Source organism: Pleurodeles waltl, chromosome 4_2 (genome assembly GCF_031143425.1).
Source record: "Pleurodeles waltl isolate 20211129_DDA chromosome 4_2, aPleWal1.hap1.20221129, whole genome shotgun sequence".
NCBI classification, from domain to species: Eukaryota; Metazoa; Chordata; class Amphibia; order Caudata; family Salamandridae; genus Pleurodeles; species Pleurodeles waltl.
Window position 1 is genome coordinate 374,003,316 of NC_090443.1, and position 21,950 is coordinate 374,025,265.

Below are 21,950 nucleotides of genomic sequence, written 5' to 3' on the forward strand. Positions count from 1 at the left end.
ACCACTCACATGGTCCATTTACAACCTTGTAATAAATTCCTAAATTCTTTACTTCATTTTCATTTAATTTTCATTTTTGCCTATGCAAAATACGCCCCTCCCCAATCGCATACGCGACCTACCCTTTCACTCCAAAGGCAAGCAATTATTCATAAAGCATGTAATGATGGACTGCTTGCAAGTTAGTGAGTGGGTATATTTTATTTATATTACACAGGAGAAGCCCAGTCTCTGTAGGTGCAGCTGATATCTCACTGCTCAGAAAATCAGATTTCTATATCTTTGACCAGTCGGAAACCAACTTGGCCGAGGCAGGGCAATATATCCCCAGGACATGGAGGTTACAGAGAGAGAGGTGGACGAGTCACACAAAGGGGCTAAAGAGGAATGAAGGGTGGAGTAGAAGGCTTCAAATAGACACCCAAACTTGAGAGGCAACACAAGGTGGCACAAAGGGGCTGTACAGGAGACTGGGCACATATGAGAGGCAGGGGGCACAAATGTTCTGCCTTGTTGTGGTGAGCACAAAGGGGCATCGGGGGGGGCGAGGCACAGATACACAGAGGGGTTCTGTGGAGGCAGGGACACACAGAGTCAGAGGAGACTGGTCAGAGAGCACACACTGGCTACAAGGCAGAAGGTATACATATAGATGCCTCTGTGAGGCAGGAGCATGAAGTGGATGCAGTGAGGAGGGGCGAGCTAGAAGGACAGTAGCAGAAGTGGGGCACCCAATCATAACATGACAACATAACCTCCATCATAAGTTCACACAACCAGCATCTTATGCCAAACCAGCCACCATGATCAAATTTGCACAAAACTGCATCAATAACTACCCCCCACCCCAAAAAAATGAAACTCCCTTAGAAAAAAACTAAAGCTGAGAGCGAGTTAACGGCAAATATGTTAACAGTGGTTTAGCCATAAAAACTAATGTCAGTAAATTTATGAATTCCGGTGCTACCTTCTACTTGTGTCCCAACCCCATGTTACAAAAACTTTAACTTTACCCACCCCCAGCATACAATCTTCACAATGTAACACAGCTGTTCAAACAAAATGTATAACACTACACCATATAAAACCTCATTAAGAACATCATATTCCAACACCCCACCATCCTATATACATTCACACAACAATCTGCATAATACCACAACACACCATGATATGCCCGTATACAGATCTTCATAAACCCATCCAATCACCTAACAGCCATCATCATCAGTACTATCCCCAATCATGTGTGACTGCACAGCTGCCAGTCTAAGTCCCCATCCCAAAAGGCAACCAGACAGATGTTCACACGTCAACATCCACCAACATAGGTCCATACAGCCATATCATATGGACACCACAACCCTGGTATACACCAACACAGCTAGAGTAATATATCCATACACACAACATCATACATGCAAATATCTACGACCATACATGCACACCTACTATTTATCAATGCTCCAAAGTGTAATTCCAAGAGCTTAGCCACACACTAATAGTTCCTCTTATACACATAGGCGAAATCAATTAACCTCTCAAATTCATCTAATTTCTCTAGTAATAGCAGGTGTGTTGTTAAAGTTAACTTAGTACCGTGGAGTTTGTACAAGATGAGACGGTACATACATACAAACATTTGACAACAAGAAAGTGGGAAATATTTGGGTGCGGGGGAAAAAAGAAAATAGGGCATATGTATCTCACTAACTTCAGCTAAAGAAGAGGCAATTTCAGGAGGAGACAGCTAAAATACAGTCATTTTGGCTTTAAAAAAAAACCGGAGTCTTACTCCTGAATCGGGTGTACTTTGATGTCTGGGTGGTAGCGCATCAACATAAACGTCATGACTTACTTTAACATTGGCTTTGTCATAAAAACAAGTCAACCTTGACTTCCTCTCAGTTAGCTAGCATTTTGTTTGAGGCAACTGGTTACGTTTTTTTCTTATATTCTTGTTCCAAGTAGCTTCTCATGGCAGAAAGCACATTTAATGAGAAAATGCATCATTAGGTGCTTGTTATAACTTATAGCAGGTTATCACCAGAAAGGAAGAGACTTGGGCGTCAACAACAGGATATGCAGATACATGTATCTTCCTGGGAGGGCACTCCAGTGGTGGGTGCTGGTCACAGAAGCCTCCAACGGCTACAGATTAGATTTCACTTACTAGTACCTAAGTGAATAAGATAGGGCATTGGCATTGGCAGATTCAGGTACTCTTGAACAAGTGAAGGGCCAAAGCAGCCTGTGTGTTCTTCCTTCAGTTCGATTTATGATGTTGCAAGCAGCATCCTGCGGTGAAGAAAAGATTCTACTACTCCTGGCAAAGCTAAGGCTGCAGTTGTGGGGAAGGGGTGGGGGTAAATGGATGAAGAAAGGAGGAAGAGGCTGGAGGAGTTACACAATATTATTCCCACTGAAGAGTTCCATGAACATATATAGAGGCAAGAGGCCAAATCAAAGTGCCTTATGAGAGCATGTAACTAATGCGGTTTTCCCCTAAACTCCAACAAATCATTCAACCTTGACCTGCTGAAGCTTTTAGACATTAGGGGGCATATTTAAACTCTGTTTGCGCGAATATGCGTCACAATTTTTGACGCAGATTCAGTGCAAACCTTGCCCCATATTTAAACTTTGCCGCCCGAGCCCGCGGACGTCAAAATTCCTCAGTGTGAGTCATTTTTGGGATGCGGGAAACAGCCTTGCGTTAATGACATGCAAGGTAGGCGTTCCGGCCCAAAAAATGACTTTAAGGCCTGTGCACCTTATTTATACTCCCACATCATTTTGACGCACAGGAGAGGGCGGGCATTAAAAAACGGTGCACAGCCTGATGTGTGCCGTTTTTTAACGCCTGGGTCAGGGCTGGCGTTAAGGGATCTGTGGGCTCACTTCCATGGTCTCTGACCATGGAAGAAGTCCAGAGGTGCCCTTCCCTGCCCCCAGGGACACCCCCTGCAACCCTCGCCCACCCCTGGAGGACACCCATGGATGGGGGGGGGGGGGGGGGGGGGGTGGGACCCATCCCAGGTAAGTACAGGTAAGTTGAGGTAAGCATATATATATTTATTTTTTAAAGTGGCATAGGGGGGCCTATTTTGGGCCCCCCTACATGGTACTGTGCCCAATGGCCATGCCCAGGGGACAGAAGTCCCCTGGGCATGGCCATTGGGCAAGGGGGCATGACTCCTGTCTTTGCTAAGACAGGAGTCATTTCAATGGGGTTTTTGCCTCAAACCGGACTTGCACCATTTTTTGATACACAACCCCCATTTTCCCCCCTACGCTGGCGCTGCCTGGTTGGAATCTTTTTTTTTTTTTTTTTTTTAACTCTGACCAGTCGCAGCGCCGGCTAACGTCATTCCTTAAATAAGGCACCTCCATGGCGCGTAGGAATGGCGTTAGCCGGCGGTAAGGTTTGCGCCAGAAAGTATAAATATGGGCCTAGAGAGCTCTCATTCACGGTCTCTCCTCTTGGAATCCAAGCTGGACTCTTGCCTCTCAGTAATACCTCATGTAAAAGGAATGGCCAACTTTCACTGAACCCCCCCCCCCCAACCCCAATAAACCTGCTCATGTTTCCTCGTCTTCTAATAGCTGTGCCTCACACAAAGATTCTTTCATGTCTGAACTTCTGCAATGCTGTTCTAGCAGAGACCTGCCAACCTGCCCTTATGACACTCTAAGTGATCTTGTATGCCATAGCTATACCTTTATCTTCGTCAAAGAAACATCCGCCCGGAGGGTAAGTGAGCTGTAGGCTTGATCATCCAAGTATCAATTCCTGTCCTTCTTTCCAGACGGAATGGTGCTTTGCACTAGGGTCTCTTTCTTGATGAAAGTAGTCACACCATTTCAAATGGGTCACTCTGTCACCTTAACCACTGTCTACGCTCCTCTAAAGAAGAGGAGAGACTCCACCGATCCAAAAAGAGCATTGTCATTCTACCTTGACCAATCACAAAAGGGTTCTGGGTGGACGACCAACGCTTTGTGGGGTATGTAGGTGCAAAGAAAAGTTGGGCAGTGCAGAACCGATCTTCTCTGCATCAAAATCTGCTAAGCATTGGCAAACAAAGTGTCCTGAGGGCTTAAAGGCTCATTCCCCCAGAACTAAAGCTGCGACCACTGCGTTAGCACATGGAGTCCCAGGCCTCGACATCTGCCTGGCATCAACGTGGGTTTCCCTGCACACTTAACTGAACCTTGCTGCTTAGACAGTCAAGTCGGTAGGGACATGCATTTCACTTGCTCGGTCCTGCAGAACTTCCTAGTTTATATTTGTCCGCAACCCACCACCGAAAACGGTACGGCTTGGGTATCTATTCAAAGGTAAGAAATCTGCGGCTAGAAGTCTATCAGATGAACATGTTACTTACCCTCGGTAATGCCTCATCTGGGAGAGACAATATCTAGCTGATGATCTCTTAATGATCCACCCATCCTCACCGCTCTGCGGACACAAGTAGTTATAATCCCTTTCAGGGCCCCAGTTTGGACACACCAGTGTCAGTGGACTTCTTGGCTCTGTGCTCCTGGTGTGGAAAGTCGTGGAAAGTTGCTGAAGTCAATGCGTTGAGGTGGCAACTATGTAGGTGACACAGACGTCACTTCCGGGCGCACGGATCTGACTGACTAGCCTACTGGCTACTCTTAGGAGTACTGCTCCCGAAAAAACTTCCAGATCCAGCCTGACCACTGAGGAAATTCAAAAGTAAGGAATCTGAGGCTAGAAATCTCAATCAGATAAGGGAAGGAGATTCCCCCAAAATCAGATGACATGGGGTAACACCCCCAAAAGAATACATAAATAATAATAAATATTCCCAGGCAAAAAATATATTTTACTATAATTATATATAAAAATATCAGACTAGGTCATTGCTTTGCATGTGTGGTGAATCCCTGTGCGATACTACAACCCGCTGCTCACAAGATTAAGACATGCGCAGTTTAGTCTGATAGTACCTATAACGTTGTACTGACCCTCCTGTGAAAATGTGTCAAATGAAGATGCAGTAGACATTTCAATCTGTTGATTGGATACCAGGGCTCTCGTATGATCTTCACACCCAGGCTAAGCATTACTAAAAATATTGCACTTACGAAAGTTTCTTGATTTTCATCTGGATTTCCTCATTTGATTTCTGTACCTGTTGCAGATTTTCCAGCGCTGATCGCTAGAAGGAAAAAAAGAAAAAGACGACATGTCACTGAAGTGGTTAGAATTTCTCTTGTGGAAGCAAACTATTTTGTGATTTTAACAGAATCATCTTTAATATCAATAAAACGAATGAAAAAATGCCATAGATCAGCATGTTAATGAAAGCAGAAAGTAAAACCTTCTTAATATGGCTTTAAGCATTTTTAAGATACAAAGAAGATGCACTATAAAAAAACTATTTAAATTAGCAAATACATATTAGCACATCTGCATCTGAACATTCAACACATAATAAAAGTGTAGAGAAGAGTACTGCAAAGGGCACAAAAGAAAAAAGAGAATCCAAGAATACGGGGCACAACTCCACATTACTAATGATAATCTTGCTTGCAGTATGCATGTGGGTGGGTGAGGAAGAGTGTACAATGCGGGGGGGAATGGGGGAGAGGGGGGGTGGCGGAGAGAGAGAGAGTGAGTGAGTGTGTGCGTGTATGCATGCACAGTATTGGTGAATGTGATGCGTTTGTATTGATGTGCTTGAAATGGAGAAGATGTTGGGCCAGCTGTGCATATTTCAAATACCTGAAAGTAAGTACTCTCTGGTGACAAACGTGTGCATAAACCTCATGTTAGGCTACCTCACAGTGAGACCACCATGTAATGTAGTTTACAGGGAGGTACTAATCTTTGTGACTGTACTCTTCCATGTTGTATCGCTGGGGACTTCAGTGCTCATAATAGCGAGTTGCGTCTCCCGTCCTGCTATAGGGAATATGAGGGATATTCAGTGAGAAAATGTTCTGAGGAACTTGATTTCGTTTTTTTGGGGGGGCGGGGGGGGGAAGTCACTGTTTCCATGGTGCTGTTTAAACACCTTTACCTCCTGCGCAGTCACAGATCGGCCCACATGGTCCCGATTTGCAGGTACAAGCCAGGACAGAGTCAGGAAGACAAGGGCCTGGGTGCGCATTCACCTGCAGTGCACGCAGTATCCCGCCTTGCTAGTTTGGGAGCATTTGGTTCACGAGTACTTCTAAATGTGTGCCTCTTGTGTACTCTACACTTCCGTGGTGCTTCTTGCTTGTGTTTGAGCTTCAAAGGACTAAATTTGCATTTAGCCGTACTGAACTTTATGACAGGAGCAAAGCATTTTGTAGGGACACTGCTGGGCTGGGGGCACTACTCTACTTGGCATTCTGGACTAAGGGCACTGATGGGAAGCTGCCATCTACTTCTGTACCAACCCTTTATCCTCAAGAGCAGCAGGTAAGATACATCTTAAGAAACAGATGGCAAACATGCCCCAATCACAGAGAATAGAACAGGAAGGTTTTCCTTCTTGCATGTCCTCCCAAAAGTAACCAGCAGTGACCATGTGATGCAAAAGTCATTAGTCCAGACCGGGTAAACCAACAATCTATAGTGGACGTCCAAGGTATGTCAGCAGGATTCCTGCAGAAAGGTAGCGTCCTAGGAAAACATACAGAACCGGCTTCAGGATGAATCGTCAACAGATATCAGACGAAACCCCATACCAAGCCGCTAGAAAACACAAAATTTGGAAACTTTTGCGATATTGCTGGCTCATTAACTTCATCCCCATCCCCAAAGTCACAGCCCTCAAACAACCCACACCCTCCCCACCACGTTAGCCACCCTGTCACTCAAAACCTCTCCCCAACTCAAGGCTCCTTTAACTGCAAGTAAAGGACAGACTCTGGTGGGACAAAAGGACGTAGACTCTAGGTGCACTCCTGGTACCATGTAAGAACCAGGAGAAGGCACAGGAGAATGAAGCGCTGGCCTTCTGTGCTTAAAACCGTGAGGCAGATGACCAGCCAGGAAGTTCACACATGAAACGGCACTAGTTGGATATCGAGCAGCTCATACCACCCACCCTGAGGGTATAAGTGTAGGGCTACTTGAGGCGACCCTGCTGCAAGGAATCCAGCACCAGCCAAGGGTACTAGCATCAAAACCCTTAAGTGTACCACCAAGAAAAATGTCTCCACTGGAGAGCAAGGCCTATGTGCAAAGAAAGTTGTAATTTCATAGTACAATCCAGTTATTGAAGAGCTAACCATACTGCTTCTAGGCATCGACAGAATAAAAAGAGCAGCTTGGGACAGATTTAGCTACAGGGTAAGCTACACAGGTCGAAGAAGCAACAACGGATGTAATTGGATACACAAAGTGGGGGCAGCATCAATGAGAAGGAACTGCACCTTCTTGTGCTCAATTTTCCAGCATTCTCGGGATGAGGGAAATCCAATGAATGGCATACTGGAGATAAGAGGGGCACAAGAAGGTCAGGGAATGAACTACCCAGGCAAAAATACAGAAGAACCTCTGTCCAGGATGCAAACATTCTATTCAGGGAACTCTCCGGACCCCAGTCAAGGAAACATTATCTGAAAGGGCTTGGGGAGGCAGTGGACTGGCAGCCAGAGAAAGATAAACATGCAGACCTCAAATGAACTGCCACAGAACTCTCAGCCCCCTCATGATAGCAGGCTGACTATAGCCAGGTTGGTATCTGCCCACAACCCTAGTGAGGGAGTCACCTGCAGAGCATTAGATATCAGAACAACCTGCCAACCCGCAGCTTACGACTGCCATCTACTAAAGTCATCCAATTGTCTCTGTGGAGCAGAACAAAATAACTCTGGAGGAGAGGAGAGAACACCTGCCAGGTCAGGATCACATAAAGCAGTTCCCCTCACTTTGATAGGCTAGTCTCTCGCAGGAGCACCAGCCCTGAACCACTGTATGTCAGAATCGCTCCACAACCCTTGGCATTGCCATTGGTAGTGAGCAATGTGGCAAAAGCAGTAGACAAGACACTTGTAAGAAGGTTAGAGACTACCATGTCCTTTTATCCTGGCTTCATAACAGAGAGATCCCGACTGGCGAATGTCAATAATACTGAATACGACATACAAATGCCTCGAGGTGCAAGCACACTAAAGACAACACTGCCCTTTTAGCAAAAATGAAGCCTTGGAGATGTAACCAGGTCAAAGCTGTGGCAGAGGCCACAGACAAGAGAGCAGTCAGGTGATACTGAAGTGTGCCCACACTTGGCAGATGAAGAATCTTCCCCCTCTTAGTTTAGTGCATAACAGCTAGCCATGGCCACATACGACAAGGCGCAGCCAAACGTAAGGAGCAACCAAAAGTGTTGCAGCATTTGCAACAGTCTATGTGTTATTCAGGTGTTGAAAGGACAAAAAAACAGAGGCATCACATAATAGACAATCACCAAGGTCTAATACTAGAATCACTTATAAGAGAGTCACTAGGGCCACAAACACCTTCGTGATGATCCTTGGGGAAAAGACAAGTGAAAGGCAGTGAACTGAAAGTGCTTATATTCTACTGTGAATCGCAGAAACAGAAGGGGAAGGATGCCCTGGGATGCAGAGCTAGGTCTCTAACAAGTTTAAGGTGAACATAAAATCCATTTAGTTGACATGAGGAATAATATTCTGTCGGAAGACCATCATAAAGGTCACAGCAGTGACAAACTGTTTAATCCCATGATTGGCTGCACTTTGCTAGGTTTCAGAATCCAAAAAGATGAAGTAGATGCTTGCGCCTCATTGGTGATAAGGCATCATGACCACCACCTAATTCTCAAACAGAAAGGAGACGCCCTTCAGCAGGCACAACACATCACCATCCGTAATAGTAACAGAACTGCAAGGTTCTAGGGGCCAGATTTATCATGCATTTTTGTGATTACCAACGGCCCAATTGGGGCGTTTGCAATCGCAAAAAAACATTTAGGTATGTATGAATTCCAATTTGCAATTCGGTAACTTGTTACCGAATTCCAAATCGGAACTGCGACTACATACAGATTCGGTATGAGGAAGGGGCGTGTCAAGGGGGTCCCGTCCTAATACCGAATCGCAGCAGTATGTAGGAATGTTTTGTGACCGAAATGCGGTCGCAAAACATTAGCATTTTACCACATACTTCAAGTAGGTGGCAACCCATTCACAAACGGGAAGGGGTACCCAAGGGACTCCTTTCACTTTGTGAATGCATGCAAAAAAAAATTTTTAAGAGCAAGCAGGCAGTGGTCCCAGGGACCACTGCCTACTCTTAAAAAATGAAATGAAAACTTTTCATTTTTCTTTTTTTAAACGCATCCCGTTTTCCTTTAAGGAAATCGGGCTGAGTTTAATTAAAAAAAAAAAAAAAATGCTTGATTTATAAGCAGTCACAGACATGGTGGTCTGCTGAGCAAAGCAGGCCACCATCTCTACGATTAGAACCGTTCACAATGGGTCGTAAATTGCGACCTACCTCATGAATATTAATGAGGTAGGTTGATTTTTGAGCCATTGGAACTCACTAAATGAAACTCCTGGTTTTTTATACATTCAAATAGCGATTATGTAATTGATATCCGCTGATAATCGCAACGAGGTAATCGTTATTTGGATAAATGATACAACTGGCCCTAAGTTTGGAGAAACAGTTTAAAATAAGAACCTTCTACCCCCACCTACAGCACTAGTTTGTTTTGAATGAGTGTCTTCTAATGCCTGGCTAAGCCAATTAAACATTGGGAGTCAACTCCACAAAATAAGAAGGGAGATGGATTCTTTCAGTAGCAGCACTCCCGCCCTCCATGAGCCTGGCATAGAAAGAGCCTTGTCTTGCTGAAGCTGTTGCAATAGATGCCACACCAGCAAAGACTGGGAACATATGTCAGACCCTGAAAGGCTGGAGCAGCTTCTTGTCCCTCAGCAGAGTGAGTCAACAAATGACCCTGAAAAGACCATAGGACTAATCAATTTGACAACGCACCAAACGGGTTAAGAACCAGGAATAGAAGGTTGGAACTTCTTACAAACAGCAAACTTCCAACGTCATTTCCAGACATAACCGAGAGAGGCGGTCACTCTGAAAAGAGGACCATCAAAAATAGCGTCGGGGAGAAAACAAACCAACTCCACCACCTCCAGCAGATCAGTGCAGTCATCACCCCTCTGCATCCCTTAGAGAGGGAAGTCTTTCACAGTAGTCCAGGAGCAACATTAAGAAATGAAAATACCTGAAGCACTACTTACATAACTGCTGGACCATTGCAAGAAAACCTCGCGGCGGGCGTTTCGGAACACAAGGAAGTTCAGAACACCACTCAAGCAATAACCTGTCCGCTTTCCCTCTAAAAGACAAAAACAGAAACGTCCCTTTATATTCTAAGCAGGGTAAGCACTGCTCTGGATAGTGTGCATTGAAATAAAAAAAACACCAACCAACCAAATGAGCTTTTCAAATGCGTTCGTATTGCTAGTCCTTTCCAAAAACAAAAGTTCCAGAACATCTAGGTAGCATTTCATGATCTAAAAACAAGGTACTTAACTGTGCAGTACGCAAATATATGTACACATAAAAATAAAGCAGTCATTGAGCTGATCGTGCATACAAACTTTTGCACTTCTTTTTTTTGGAAACGTACTAATTTGAGCTGAAAAATTCACTTACTTGAATTAATGAGGTCGGACAGCTGAAAGTCGTATACACGGCACTTGGGCATAAACTGCTCCCTGGAAAACAAAATTATGCACATGGATAAAAAAAAAAAAAAAAAAAAAAAAAAAAATCACATGGCAATTGAAACTACAGTACAAAGTACTCGGGGAGTAATAAAGATGCAAGAAAATACCAAGGGACAGCGGTTCTCAATCTTTTGACTTTTCTGGATCCCATCTCAATGTTTAAGGAAAAGCCAGTATTGCCGCCCTAAGCAATTTGAACCTCAAAACAACATACAAAAATCCAGAAACAAGAATATATCAAACAAATACACACATTATAAAATATTGGACAAAATCCAGCAATTTTTACTGGGAAGGTTGGAGGTTTTTGCAATTAAATTTTCTGTCTAAAAGACGGGGCAATGTCCTAAACATTTACATATTGCAGTCTTTTGTGTATGTAAGGCTTGCTCTCCTTGTGTCATGTATACCAGCGCTTCAAATGAGGCCACCAATTGGCACTACGGGATTGTCTACCATACTTGTGGTGCTCATGCGAATCAAGTGGAGGATAACAACTTAATTTTTATCCTCTAATTTTTTTTTACATAGTGTTTTAATATTTTCAATTGTATATACAGTATTAGTCTTGTAGTATGATTTAGTATTCTAAACAGTTGAGGACTCAAAGTTAAGAACTACTACCATAATCCATTAGGGAAAACCCAGAAGCATTTGGAGAACTACTAATGAATTTAGACTGCAGGTTTGGTGGCATCTGGGACCTGCAGGCTTTCATGGCTAGAGATAAAGCTTTAATAACTCGTGCAATACCTCTGTGGGTTTATAACGAGAGTTAAAAAAAAAAAAAATGAAGCCTACTGGGTGCTTGACACAAACCTGGTTTCTAACTCATACCTTTTAGGAGTCCTATAATGCCAGTTGTGGATGGCATTTTGTGGCTACCTGAAATTTCCATACAAGGTGCAATGGAGCAGTTCAGAGATCTACAGCATAATCAGGAAGGCAGGTCGATGGAAATCCTAGAAGTAGCAAAACTACCCTACCTAGGATAATCCCCTCTGCCACTTCCAATGTCGTGGTGGACACTTTTTACCTCGGACTGTTGCGGGAGGCAGGAAGAGGGGTAAAATGGCAGTCACAAAGGAGTGTTAGATGTTAGAATAGTCAGTTCCATTCCCATTAATTGCATAAGTGAGACCGCAGGATGCAACGGTCGACAAATGGCAGTTACAAAGCTTTACACTTCATTACATAGGATGAAATCATGACTAGTGACTGAATGAAAAAAAAAGTGTTGATTTTTTTTTATGTATGCACTTTTGAATATTCCCGACTATAGACTGGAAAGCCATACTTGGGAAGAAAAAAAAAAACAATTTTCTGAAGCTCTCTTTTAGGAATGAGATCCCAACACTTTACAGCCAATTTCCATTTAAAAACTCCAGAAATTAGATTATAGTTTGATGAAGAGGAAAACTCCGCTAACACATTATGTGACAGAGGGACAACCACCACGGAAGCCTAGTCTAGACCCAGAAGCTTGCCTCAGAAAGTTCACATGGTTGTGACATCTACTCTGACAAAATGCTAAGTGCTAAAATAGTTTCTGTGCTGCCACAGGCACTGAACAGTAAGGGCCAACACTGTATATCTTTAGGTAGGTGTGTAGCGCAAACCTATCCAAGGACAACAGGAAGCTGAACAGGGCCAGCAGCCAAGACAATGATCATTTGCAAAGTGGAGGGCACTAGAGGTCAGTGAAGACGATTGATCATACCATAGCGTTTCACTGTAGCATTCTTTGCCAGATGCCCCGTTATGGAACCACAACAAGAGTTTCACAGTTTAATTTATTTCAAGGTTTCACCACAGAGGAGTGGCATACTCGCAACCCAGTTTTTATGCTATGTGTACCAACCAGCGTATGAGCGCTTGGACCCTCTGGTTTACCCTTTGGCTCACAGATCAATGTATAAGCAATGATCTGGAGTTGCGGTGAGTCTGGCAGAAAGCTGGTCTGCATCCAATATTAAGCCAAGCTTAGGAAAATTTCAGTGGATCAAATGGAACGGTTTGGGAGAAGTAGGCTTCTACAAAAGGGTATAGAATGTTTCTGCAAGAAAACAGATGTTTAATTTTACAACAGGAATACATGAGCTACTAGCTTCCCATTTGCAACATAATTGAAAACTGAATTAAGTGCAGAAGCCCAAATCCATCAAAAAGGAAAAACAAAAGTCCTTGCTGCCCAAGCTGTGTGCACTTGACCAACAAAATAGGGGTTGGGATAAGAGGCTGGACACAAGAATTGAGGTACTTACCATCAAAAATACTTACATATAGGAAAGAAGGTTGCCAATGGGTAGAAATCCTTCATAAATATTGAAATATGGGATGTCGATGTCAACAGGCCCCTAAAAAGAAACATAAGCTGAAATACTGAAATGGCATTTACAACAGAATAAATATGATATTTCTGTATTGAAATTTTAACACCTTATTATCCTACATGTGAAGGTTTGCAATGCCTATAGTAAGTCTTCCACAACGCTGTTCATTCTAAACTCAGTGTGGACACTCCGGCTTCACTATAAGGAAAACTTCTCCACACAAGCCCTCCCCACCCATGATCAAAAAAAAAATAGTGGCTCCGCTGGGCAAACTCAACCCAGCATAAGCTTCGAAATTTAGAATTACCACATTAGCGCTTTCTAATGTAGCTAGACCGTTTCTAAGTTTACAAAAATTGGACAATTCCAGAAACCCGAATTCATCTTTTTAGGATACGTCTGCTACACGAACAATATATACATAAAAAGGGTTGGGTAAAATTTATTAAAAATAACCATTTAAGAAACATCTAAGCTATTGCAGATTAATGAAGGCCTAAAATGTTATGATGGTAACCTGTTCTGAATGTTGGCTTGTTACACAACTGATGTAACACTTATGGAAAATACAAGAGTAGTTCCGTTTTGGTGGTTGATTATTAAAATAAATTATGGATTGTGTTACAAAAATTACATTTCATTGAAATTTTAAAAACTTTCACTTCTTTAGTACATGCACCATCAAACCAAATCTGTAATGGCATTGCATGTTATGCGTCATCACCAGATTAGCATAAAGCCAAAACTACTCATTTCTATTTCACTCCCACAGATTGACATATTATACACACACATATATACACACACACACACACACACACACACACAAACACACACACACAAACGTGCAATTTGATTAATACACTTGAAGGTCATTTTCTAAAGGTCTAAAAAAGGAGCGAGTGTGCAAGGTGTAACAATCTAAGGATTTAAGGGGGTTATATATAAAAGCCACACAATGTGCCAATAAACATTCATACCATGTAAAAGTGTTCCTGTCGATATCCATAGATTATCTGCAGCAGTTTCATATAAATCTTCTGTAAGACGTCGGGCTAAAAAATAAATAAATAATAATAAAAGAGATAGAGAGAGAAACGTTATACACTCCTTAATGGAAAAAAGTAACAAAAAAGATAAACAGAAAATACTTTGTCATGCAATGACATTCTCCTGAAAAATCATCTTCCTGCCAGTTATCGAAGTGAAGCATGCAGATAGAGTTAACACTTTACATTGGAGTGGCACAGAATTAAGTGGACTGGTGTAGAGTGCATTGGTGTAGTGTTGCAGAGCATAGTAACTTAAGGTGCAGTGGCATTGAATTCAGTGGCATAGAATGCAGTGGCCTAGATTACAGTGGTGCAGGGTAGCGCAGAGCAGAGTCGAGTGGCGGAGTGCAGTGGCGAAGAGTGCAGAGTAGAATCGAGTGGGCATAGAGTAGTGTAGAGTAGCAGAGTGGTGCAGAGTACAATTTAGTGCCGTAGACTGCAGTGGCATAGAGTGGTACAGAAGTTCAGTGGCAGAGAGGGCAGTGTTGCAGAGTAGTGCAAGGTGCAGTGGTGGAGAGTAGAGAGTGGTGGAGTAGAGTGATGGAGATTAGAGTGCACTGGAGCAGAGTGCAGTGGTTAAGAGCAGAGTGGGTCAAGCAGTGTTCTGTAGAGTGCAGTGCATAGAGTGGAATGGCACAGAGTGGAGAGGCAGAGTAGATTTCTTCAGGGTAGAGTGGAGCGGTGCAGGTTAGAGTGCAGTTGTGTAGAGTGCACGGCTTGTAATGGGATGAGTAAAGTGGTATAGAGTGCAGTGGTGCAGAGTAGATTAAAGTGGCGTACAGTGGATTGGCATAGAGTGCAGAGGCATAGAGTTGACTGTTACAGAGTAAAGTGCATTGGTGTGGAATGTACTGGCATATAGTGCAGTGTTGCAGAGTAGATTGGGGTGGCCTAGACTGCAGGAGCGAAGAGTGCAGTGGTGTAGAGCGCCAAAGAGGGCATTGGCTTAGAGTAGAGAGGTACATGGTAGAGTAGAGAGGCGTAGGGTGAAGTGGCGTAGAGTGCAGTGGAACAGAGTGGAGTGGGTCAGAGTGCAGTGGAGGGATGTAAAGTGGAGTGGTGCAGAGTACAGAGCAGTGGTGTGGAGTGGTGCAGGGTAGAATAAAGTGGCGTAGTATGGAGTATTAATGGTTTGGTAGCAACCTGCCATTACAGACAACACATTTTCAACTGAAATGACCATTACATTTCTACAGACATACAATTGTACTAATAAAACTATACAGTGCACAGACCAAAATGTGTGGAAATTGCATCACCTAATTTAATGATTGTTTTGATTATATTAACATATTTCTTTTTAACACACTTAAAAAATAACAAAAAAGTGCTTCATTTGTGGGTTCGTAAGCCTGATAAGTATTTCATAATACAACAGTTTATTGAAACGTTGTTGTGTGCTATGCAAAACCTCTTTCCTACCCCTCAGTATCCAGCAAGATGGTCACATACATTCTCTCACTTTGGAGTCAGAGAAAGAAGGGTAAACAAGCACCCTTGGAAGACAGCACCTGACATTTGACTCAGTCTTTGAAATGTGATGAGATAAGAACAAGATTCGAAGGCCTTTTAATAGAAAGTGAGTTTGTGGAACGATACACAAAACATGGCATAGACAACAGGAGGTACAAACTGAACCCGGAGAGCCTAAAGCAAAAAAAAGCAAGCAAACAGAAGGACAGAAAATGTGAGCCACAAATCACAAAGCCAATGGTTATCAACAAGCAGAATGCATTCCTAGGTCAACTTTCTGAAAGTTCCCAAGATGTTTTTTTAGCAAACCGGACAGCTGTGCTGTCTGGTAGGTTGCGACCTACAAACAAGTCACTCTAAAATGTTTTAAAGTTCTAAACATTTGGTAAATAATTACAGTTCACTTTGTGTATTAGTCTGGCCTTCAAATGTGAGTGTCCAGAGCAAAGTGAGATTTTGAGGCCAACTGCAATGGAAGTCCTGGTCTGATGTGGACACCAGGTTGGTCCTGTTCAAGATTTTACCTTAGCACTTAGAAATGTTTTTTTATTTCTTTTTTTCATCAACTGTATGCTTTGCAGCTTGATGCCGGCGTGGGGCTTGAGGTCGATGGGCAGGCAAAGACCAACGTTCCAGTGAAGTCTTGGTCCCAGCATTTGAGGCTACCCATGAACCAGCAAGTAGCTGTAGTCTATGAGCCTCAGACTTTGTGCCCCCAAAATGTTATCTTTTGCCTGTGGCTTGCACATGGCAGTTATGTGGAGAGAAAGAGTACACTCTAGCACCAGGTAGGGACCTGGATGACAACCCTTGGGGGCTAGGACTTGATCTCAAAGGCTTGACCTACGGAGTCCTGTGGCAACTGGTTGGCTTGGCACTTTGTATTTGCAAGCTTCTTGAATTTATGTGCCTAAAGCTTAACAGGAAGCTAGCCAATTAGCCCTTGGAGTCCACTCATTAGATCTTGGCATGAGTGGGAGCAGGTCCAGCCCTTGAGTTCTTTCCCCACAACACTAGCAGAAGCCCATCTCTTTCAGAAGACCCGTCTTGGTTCAGCAGGTGCAGCAAGCAAGCAAACTTCCTTGGTGCAGCCTTCCTTTCTGAGGTCCACAGTTTTCACAGGTGCATTCCTTTTGTCCTTTTCGGGTCAAGCTATTTTTTGAGACTGGAAGCCATGGGTGCCACTTCTTATGCCAATTTTAAGTTTGTGGCTGGGACGGGACTCCACAGCCAATGAGGCTACAATTCCCATGGGGCAACATCACCCCATCTGACGCCATTTCCTGTGTGGTTGGCACTAAACAATTCCACATCGCATCTCTGCCTGAATCCAAAATGACAGGGCCCTTCTTCCCTGGGTCAGAGTTGTGTGCACATGCCTGAGGTGTGTCCAGTATACTTAGCCACCCCCCTTGGAAAACTGGTTCTATAATGAGTTTCCCTCCTCTGGAGAAGATGTCACCCTGTGTACCTACACAAAGGAGCAGGCAGGCTAAGACGTGACTTGCATTTGTGTTCAGCGGTGATAGCCTCTTGAAGCTGGATCATTTGTGGCAGCGGCCCTCTGACCATCTTGCTGGAAGAGGTCACACCTACCTTCTCCTACCAATACTACGTTTTGTTCCCAATACCTGGGAGCATAGGCTGTCTCGCTTGACATCTGCTGTAGTAGCGCAGAAAAGGCTACCAGACATTTGAGCAACAAAGTCCTGACTTTCTAAACTCACAAGTTATTTTAAATCTGACTTTAACAAGATGTAGGCTTTAATGTAATGTATCAATTAATTTGATACCTTACAGTACTATATTTGTTGGTCCTAAATGGAAGATAGCAGTTAGCACATGGACTAGCCTTGCTACAGTTAAAACAACAATTCAGAGATTTCACTGTCAGGCAATGTCAAACATAAAAGGGACATGTTTTAATATTTAGCACTCTGCCTTGTGGACTACTAAGGCCTTTTCTAGGGGTGACTTTCTAATACTAAAAAGGAAGATTTTGACTTGGCAAAATGTTTTAATCTGCCATGTTAGGTTGGTAGTTTAAAAGCTACCCGACTAGGCTGCAGTGGCAGACCTACAGCCATGCTTTTAACCTAGTACCGTTAGTGGTGGCACAATACGTACTGCAGTCCACTAGTGACAATTAACTTACTAGCCCCGAGTACACTCTGTACCATATACCAGGGGCATACACGTAATGCAAGTATGCCAATCAGGGACTAGTCAATTGAACATACACATTTTTGAGTCAGAGCACATGCACTGTGGACTGGTCAGCAGGGCCCAGTGGTGTTCAGAGTTGAAATACCAGCAGCATGAGTCCAAACATATGGGGAGTGAGCATACAAAAAGAGACACCTTCCTACAGCTTTTCTTTAAACTGGTAAAACGATTGAAGGTAGGCACCTTGGGCATTTCTTAAAAGCTGTATTGAGTTCCAGGAATGTATTACAACTACCAGTTTCCGCTACCACACCACCCCATGCCTCGGCCATGATGCTCCACCTCCTGGCCAAGATCAGAAATTTACTGGAAACCTTTTTGTAGTATATCTATGTAGCTCTTGAGCATTGTTGCTAATTCTCTTGCAATTGGTTTACATTTTCCCACATTCATCTTCCCTTCTACTCTATATCGCACAAGGAAAATCAACGTCTATCTTCTCCATTGGCACCTAGAATTATATTCGGAAGGATTTGAGTCTAATAGGCTGGGTTCTGCTTCAGCTGCAGAACTCAATCGAGATGTCTCGACAAACAGAACTCAGTTCCATTAATGAGCTTAGATGAGGCGAGTTTGCTGGTGTATGGCAAGGAGCACGGATACCCTTTCAGCACCTTTAGTAAAAGTGCCCATTTTTAGGGTTGAGCGCGCAAGCGCTCTGTCCCTGTTGTAATCTCTCATGGGCTTTTAACCACGCCCAGAACTTTTGTTGTGTCGTGGGCTTGCCTTTCAAGATTCACTTGATTTCATTAGTGAAAGACATGCATAAGTCATGTCTTTTACGGTGTTTATTCCTCCTCGAGAGCAACGGGCAACTACTGAAAACATACGAGGCTCCCTTATGTGAAAATGTATTACTTTTCATTTTCAGTTTATGTGGCAAGAAAAGTCCAGTTAGATGTTTACAACGCTAACAGGTATAATTCGAGCAAACGCGAGACCCGTTGCATTGCAAAAGCTTGTTTTCAAAGCAGCTTCTGCATGGAGGACAAGGCCTACCATACTATTAACCTTTTTAGCTTGGCTAATTCTCTATCCAGTGTACCTACCCTTTGGTATGTAAGCCTGGTCCTTCCTAGTTATCAACCTGTCTCCCAAATGAGGCTTTGGATCTAAAACCTTTTTTTTTTTTTTTTACAGATAGTCTTTTCTCCTATTTCTTTTTCCAGGTTGTGATATTTTTGCCTTAGATGTTGCAGCAGAGCATTTGACCAGAATTGGTATGTTACTGCCTTGTCTGATGTATCAAAATATTCTTACTACATTTGTGTTTTTACCCGATTTGGTAAACCAACTATGAGTCATCTATTGCCTTCACATTTTTAACAGAAGACGGAAATAACAAGGTTCTCATCTTTTTCTGCACCCTATTCCAAACAGTCTCAATAGCAACTCGGACATAATGGATAAGCATGGTTCTCAAATTAGCTCTCATAGGTTTGGGAAAGTTCAGGGTGCACTCTTCATGCAGCATTATGGCTTCTAAAGCCTCAGATGGCTGCTTGCAAGACACCCTTACAGCAGAAGGCTGATCAAATATCTACATCTACAGAAATGGTGGTCGCCACTGTGTACTTATAATTATGGCAGAGCTTCCATAAGAAGAGTATTTTTTGTTTCACTGGTAACTTTGGTGCAGTTTATCAAATCTGCACAAAACTTTCCAAAAACAAGTTAATCCGCCTTGTCTCCTTCATAGAAAGTTTCATGTGGATCCATCAAACGGAAGCCAGGAAAAAAAAAAAAAAAGGGGGTGGGGGGCTGTCCCCAAAATTGCTATTTTGCAAGTCAATTTCTACAAGAAACTGCGCTCTGATACATTAAAAAAGTACAACTGAACAGAATTACATAATATTTTTTAGATTTCATTATACTTTTCAATATGGAGATTTTTGACCCGGCTGCGGAGTCTCCCTATGATAAATTATAGGGAAAAGTAAAAAGGCTTATTTAACTCGGAAAAAAATTAGTAAGAATATTTTTACTTTCTAGATTGAAAATTCAGTTTATATACTTATTTTAAATGTAGCACAAAAGTAAAATGCTATAGCACTACTAGTTTAATTTTGAGCTAAATTTTACTATATTAAACATATTTTTCACATAAAGACAAAAATAGCTTCATCATGCATTAATAATTTTTAAAAGGTTATCTACAGAATTAAAAGCATGTTACATTAAGATTTAAATAAAAAAGGGTGTTGAATATGTTATGATACATATCAGATTTATTTTTATTATGTGTTAACATTAAAATATATTTATTAATGTATTTAAACTATTTTGAAAAATTCAATTTAATATTATTTCCTATGGGGATTTATTTTAAGTCCTTATCTCCATTAATATCTATGAGCGGATGTTGTGGTACCAGTGGTTGTCTATGTGTGGTAATAGACGTATTTCAGTTCTGAGCTGCAGTAAATTACTAAGGACCTGGGTTCCTTATCGGCTGTATTAACTTTAGAAGTGCAGTCTGTAAATAGCAATAGGCTTACTCTTCTGTTGGTGGGTGCATGCATATGCCTAAACCCTTTAGTCTTTCCTAAACCCCTATACTTTAGTCAAATCTTCCCCATTTTCCAGCCACTCCCTCTATCCCATCCACATTTATGACTAAAACATATACGTCCATGTGAGGAGGCTTCTCAGTTGGGGCCGAGAGCTCCACGCAGAAAAAGACAGGAGGGGCGCAGGTGGACTCTCCAAACATAGATTTGTTAATTGCATTTCATAGTATGTTTGTAGTACTATTGTAGTACTACAAACGTGCTACAAAATTCAGTTTGAAAACAGATGGCAGGAAGGGAAAACAGGGAGATTGTGGGTGGGAACAATCAGATTAGGAGAAAGTGGCAAGCTGCGGGAGGAGAAGGGGCAGGCTGTGAAAGCAACGACTTGTGAGAACAGGCAGATTGTGGGAAAAGGGCAAAATCTGGGGGGTGGAGGGGGAATTGGTAGACTGGCAGCCGGGGGCAGTTAGTGGGATGCCAGGGAAGAATAGGTACACTTAGGGGAAAACAGCCAAGAGGAGATTAAAGGAGTCATACCATGGGAAGATTACACAGACTGAAGTGAAAGCAAAGAGACCCACAGACTGAAGTAAAGTGGTGGCGGGGTGAGGGCAGGTAGAGGGACACTAACAAATTTAAAGGGAGAATGGGTTGACCAGGACAAAGTGGACAGGCTCTGGGAGAACGGTCAGACTGGGAGGAAAATGAATAGACTGTGAGGGAGGGAGGGGGGAGTTAGCTGTCAGATTCTGTGGGGAAGAGATTTAGTTGGGAGACGAAAATGGACGAATTCCAGGTGAAAGTAAGTAGAGTTGGGACAGAATGGACTGGCCAGGGTATGGCAGACAGACTCTAGAAGGAACAGAATGACAGGAGGACAGCAGGCAAATTGGGGAAAGCAGGCAGGCCGAAGAGAAGTGAGAAGATGAGCAGCGAACAAGCGAACTTGGAGAACGCAAGCAGGTTATAGCAAAGCAAAAACTATTTTGAAGGAAGAACAGGCAAACTGGTGGAAAGTGAGGAAGAATGGAGGCATATCGCAGGAGAGAACAGGCAGCTAGGAAATAAGGCAGATTTGGGGTCTCTACGATTTAGGAGAGGGGCTGGTTAGGCACCTTGTATAGCTAACAGTGAGGAAGTGGTGGACTGCAGTTACATGGGTGCTCTTTAGTGCATCTTGAAGTTCAGCAGGTTGGTAGGAGAGTGAGTCTGTAGAGGGGCTTTAAGGGGTTCTTGGGTGTCAAGAATGGTCACGGTTGGGAAGCATCTATTCACATGGATGCTGGTTCAACACACTTTTCTACATTGTGACCCAAGATGGCGTGTACAGCTCTCCAAAGACAGTGAGTGACGCATCATCCTTGGGGTATATATTGTGAATGGAATTTCACCCTTAAGCAGGGAACGCAGCTGCTGCTTCTTTGCAGTTTGTCACAGTCCCACGGCTCTTCAGTTCTCAATGAAGAAGTGACAGGACTGTCTATAGCACGGTGAAAAGCACCTGTCTACCAGGTGAGTGCCGTGCCAGATGTAGTTATGGCATGATGGGGAAGTCAGCAAAGGTGTTGGAGGGAACCAATGAACTTTAAGAGTCAGCGAGAGGG

The 21,950-nt window shown here is 43.1% G+C and overlaps 1 protein-coding gene across 1 annotated transcript in view; it reads right to left on the minus strand.

Annotated features, from left to right (window-relative positions):
* Positions 1–21,950, minus strand: part of NUF2 (NUF2 component of NDC80 kinetochore complex) — a 218,344-nt gene that overhangs the window by 124,831 nt on the left and 71,563 nt on the right. Inside the window, exons 3-7 of the mRNA XM_069231491.1 lie at positions 14,063–14,137; positions 13,030–13,106; positions 10,676–10,737; positions 10,258–10,355; positions 5,116–5,189 (exon numbers count right to left, since the gene is read on the minus strand). Coding sequence (XP_069087592.1) covers positions 5,116–5,189; positions 10,258–10,355; positions 10,676–10,737; positions 13,030–13,106; positions 14,063–14,137 — 386 coding nt within the window. The remainder of the gene's footprint in view (positions 1–5,115; positions 5,190–10,257; positions 10,356–10,675; positions 10,738–13,029; positions 13,107–14,062; positions 14,138–21,950) is intronic.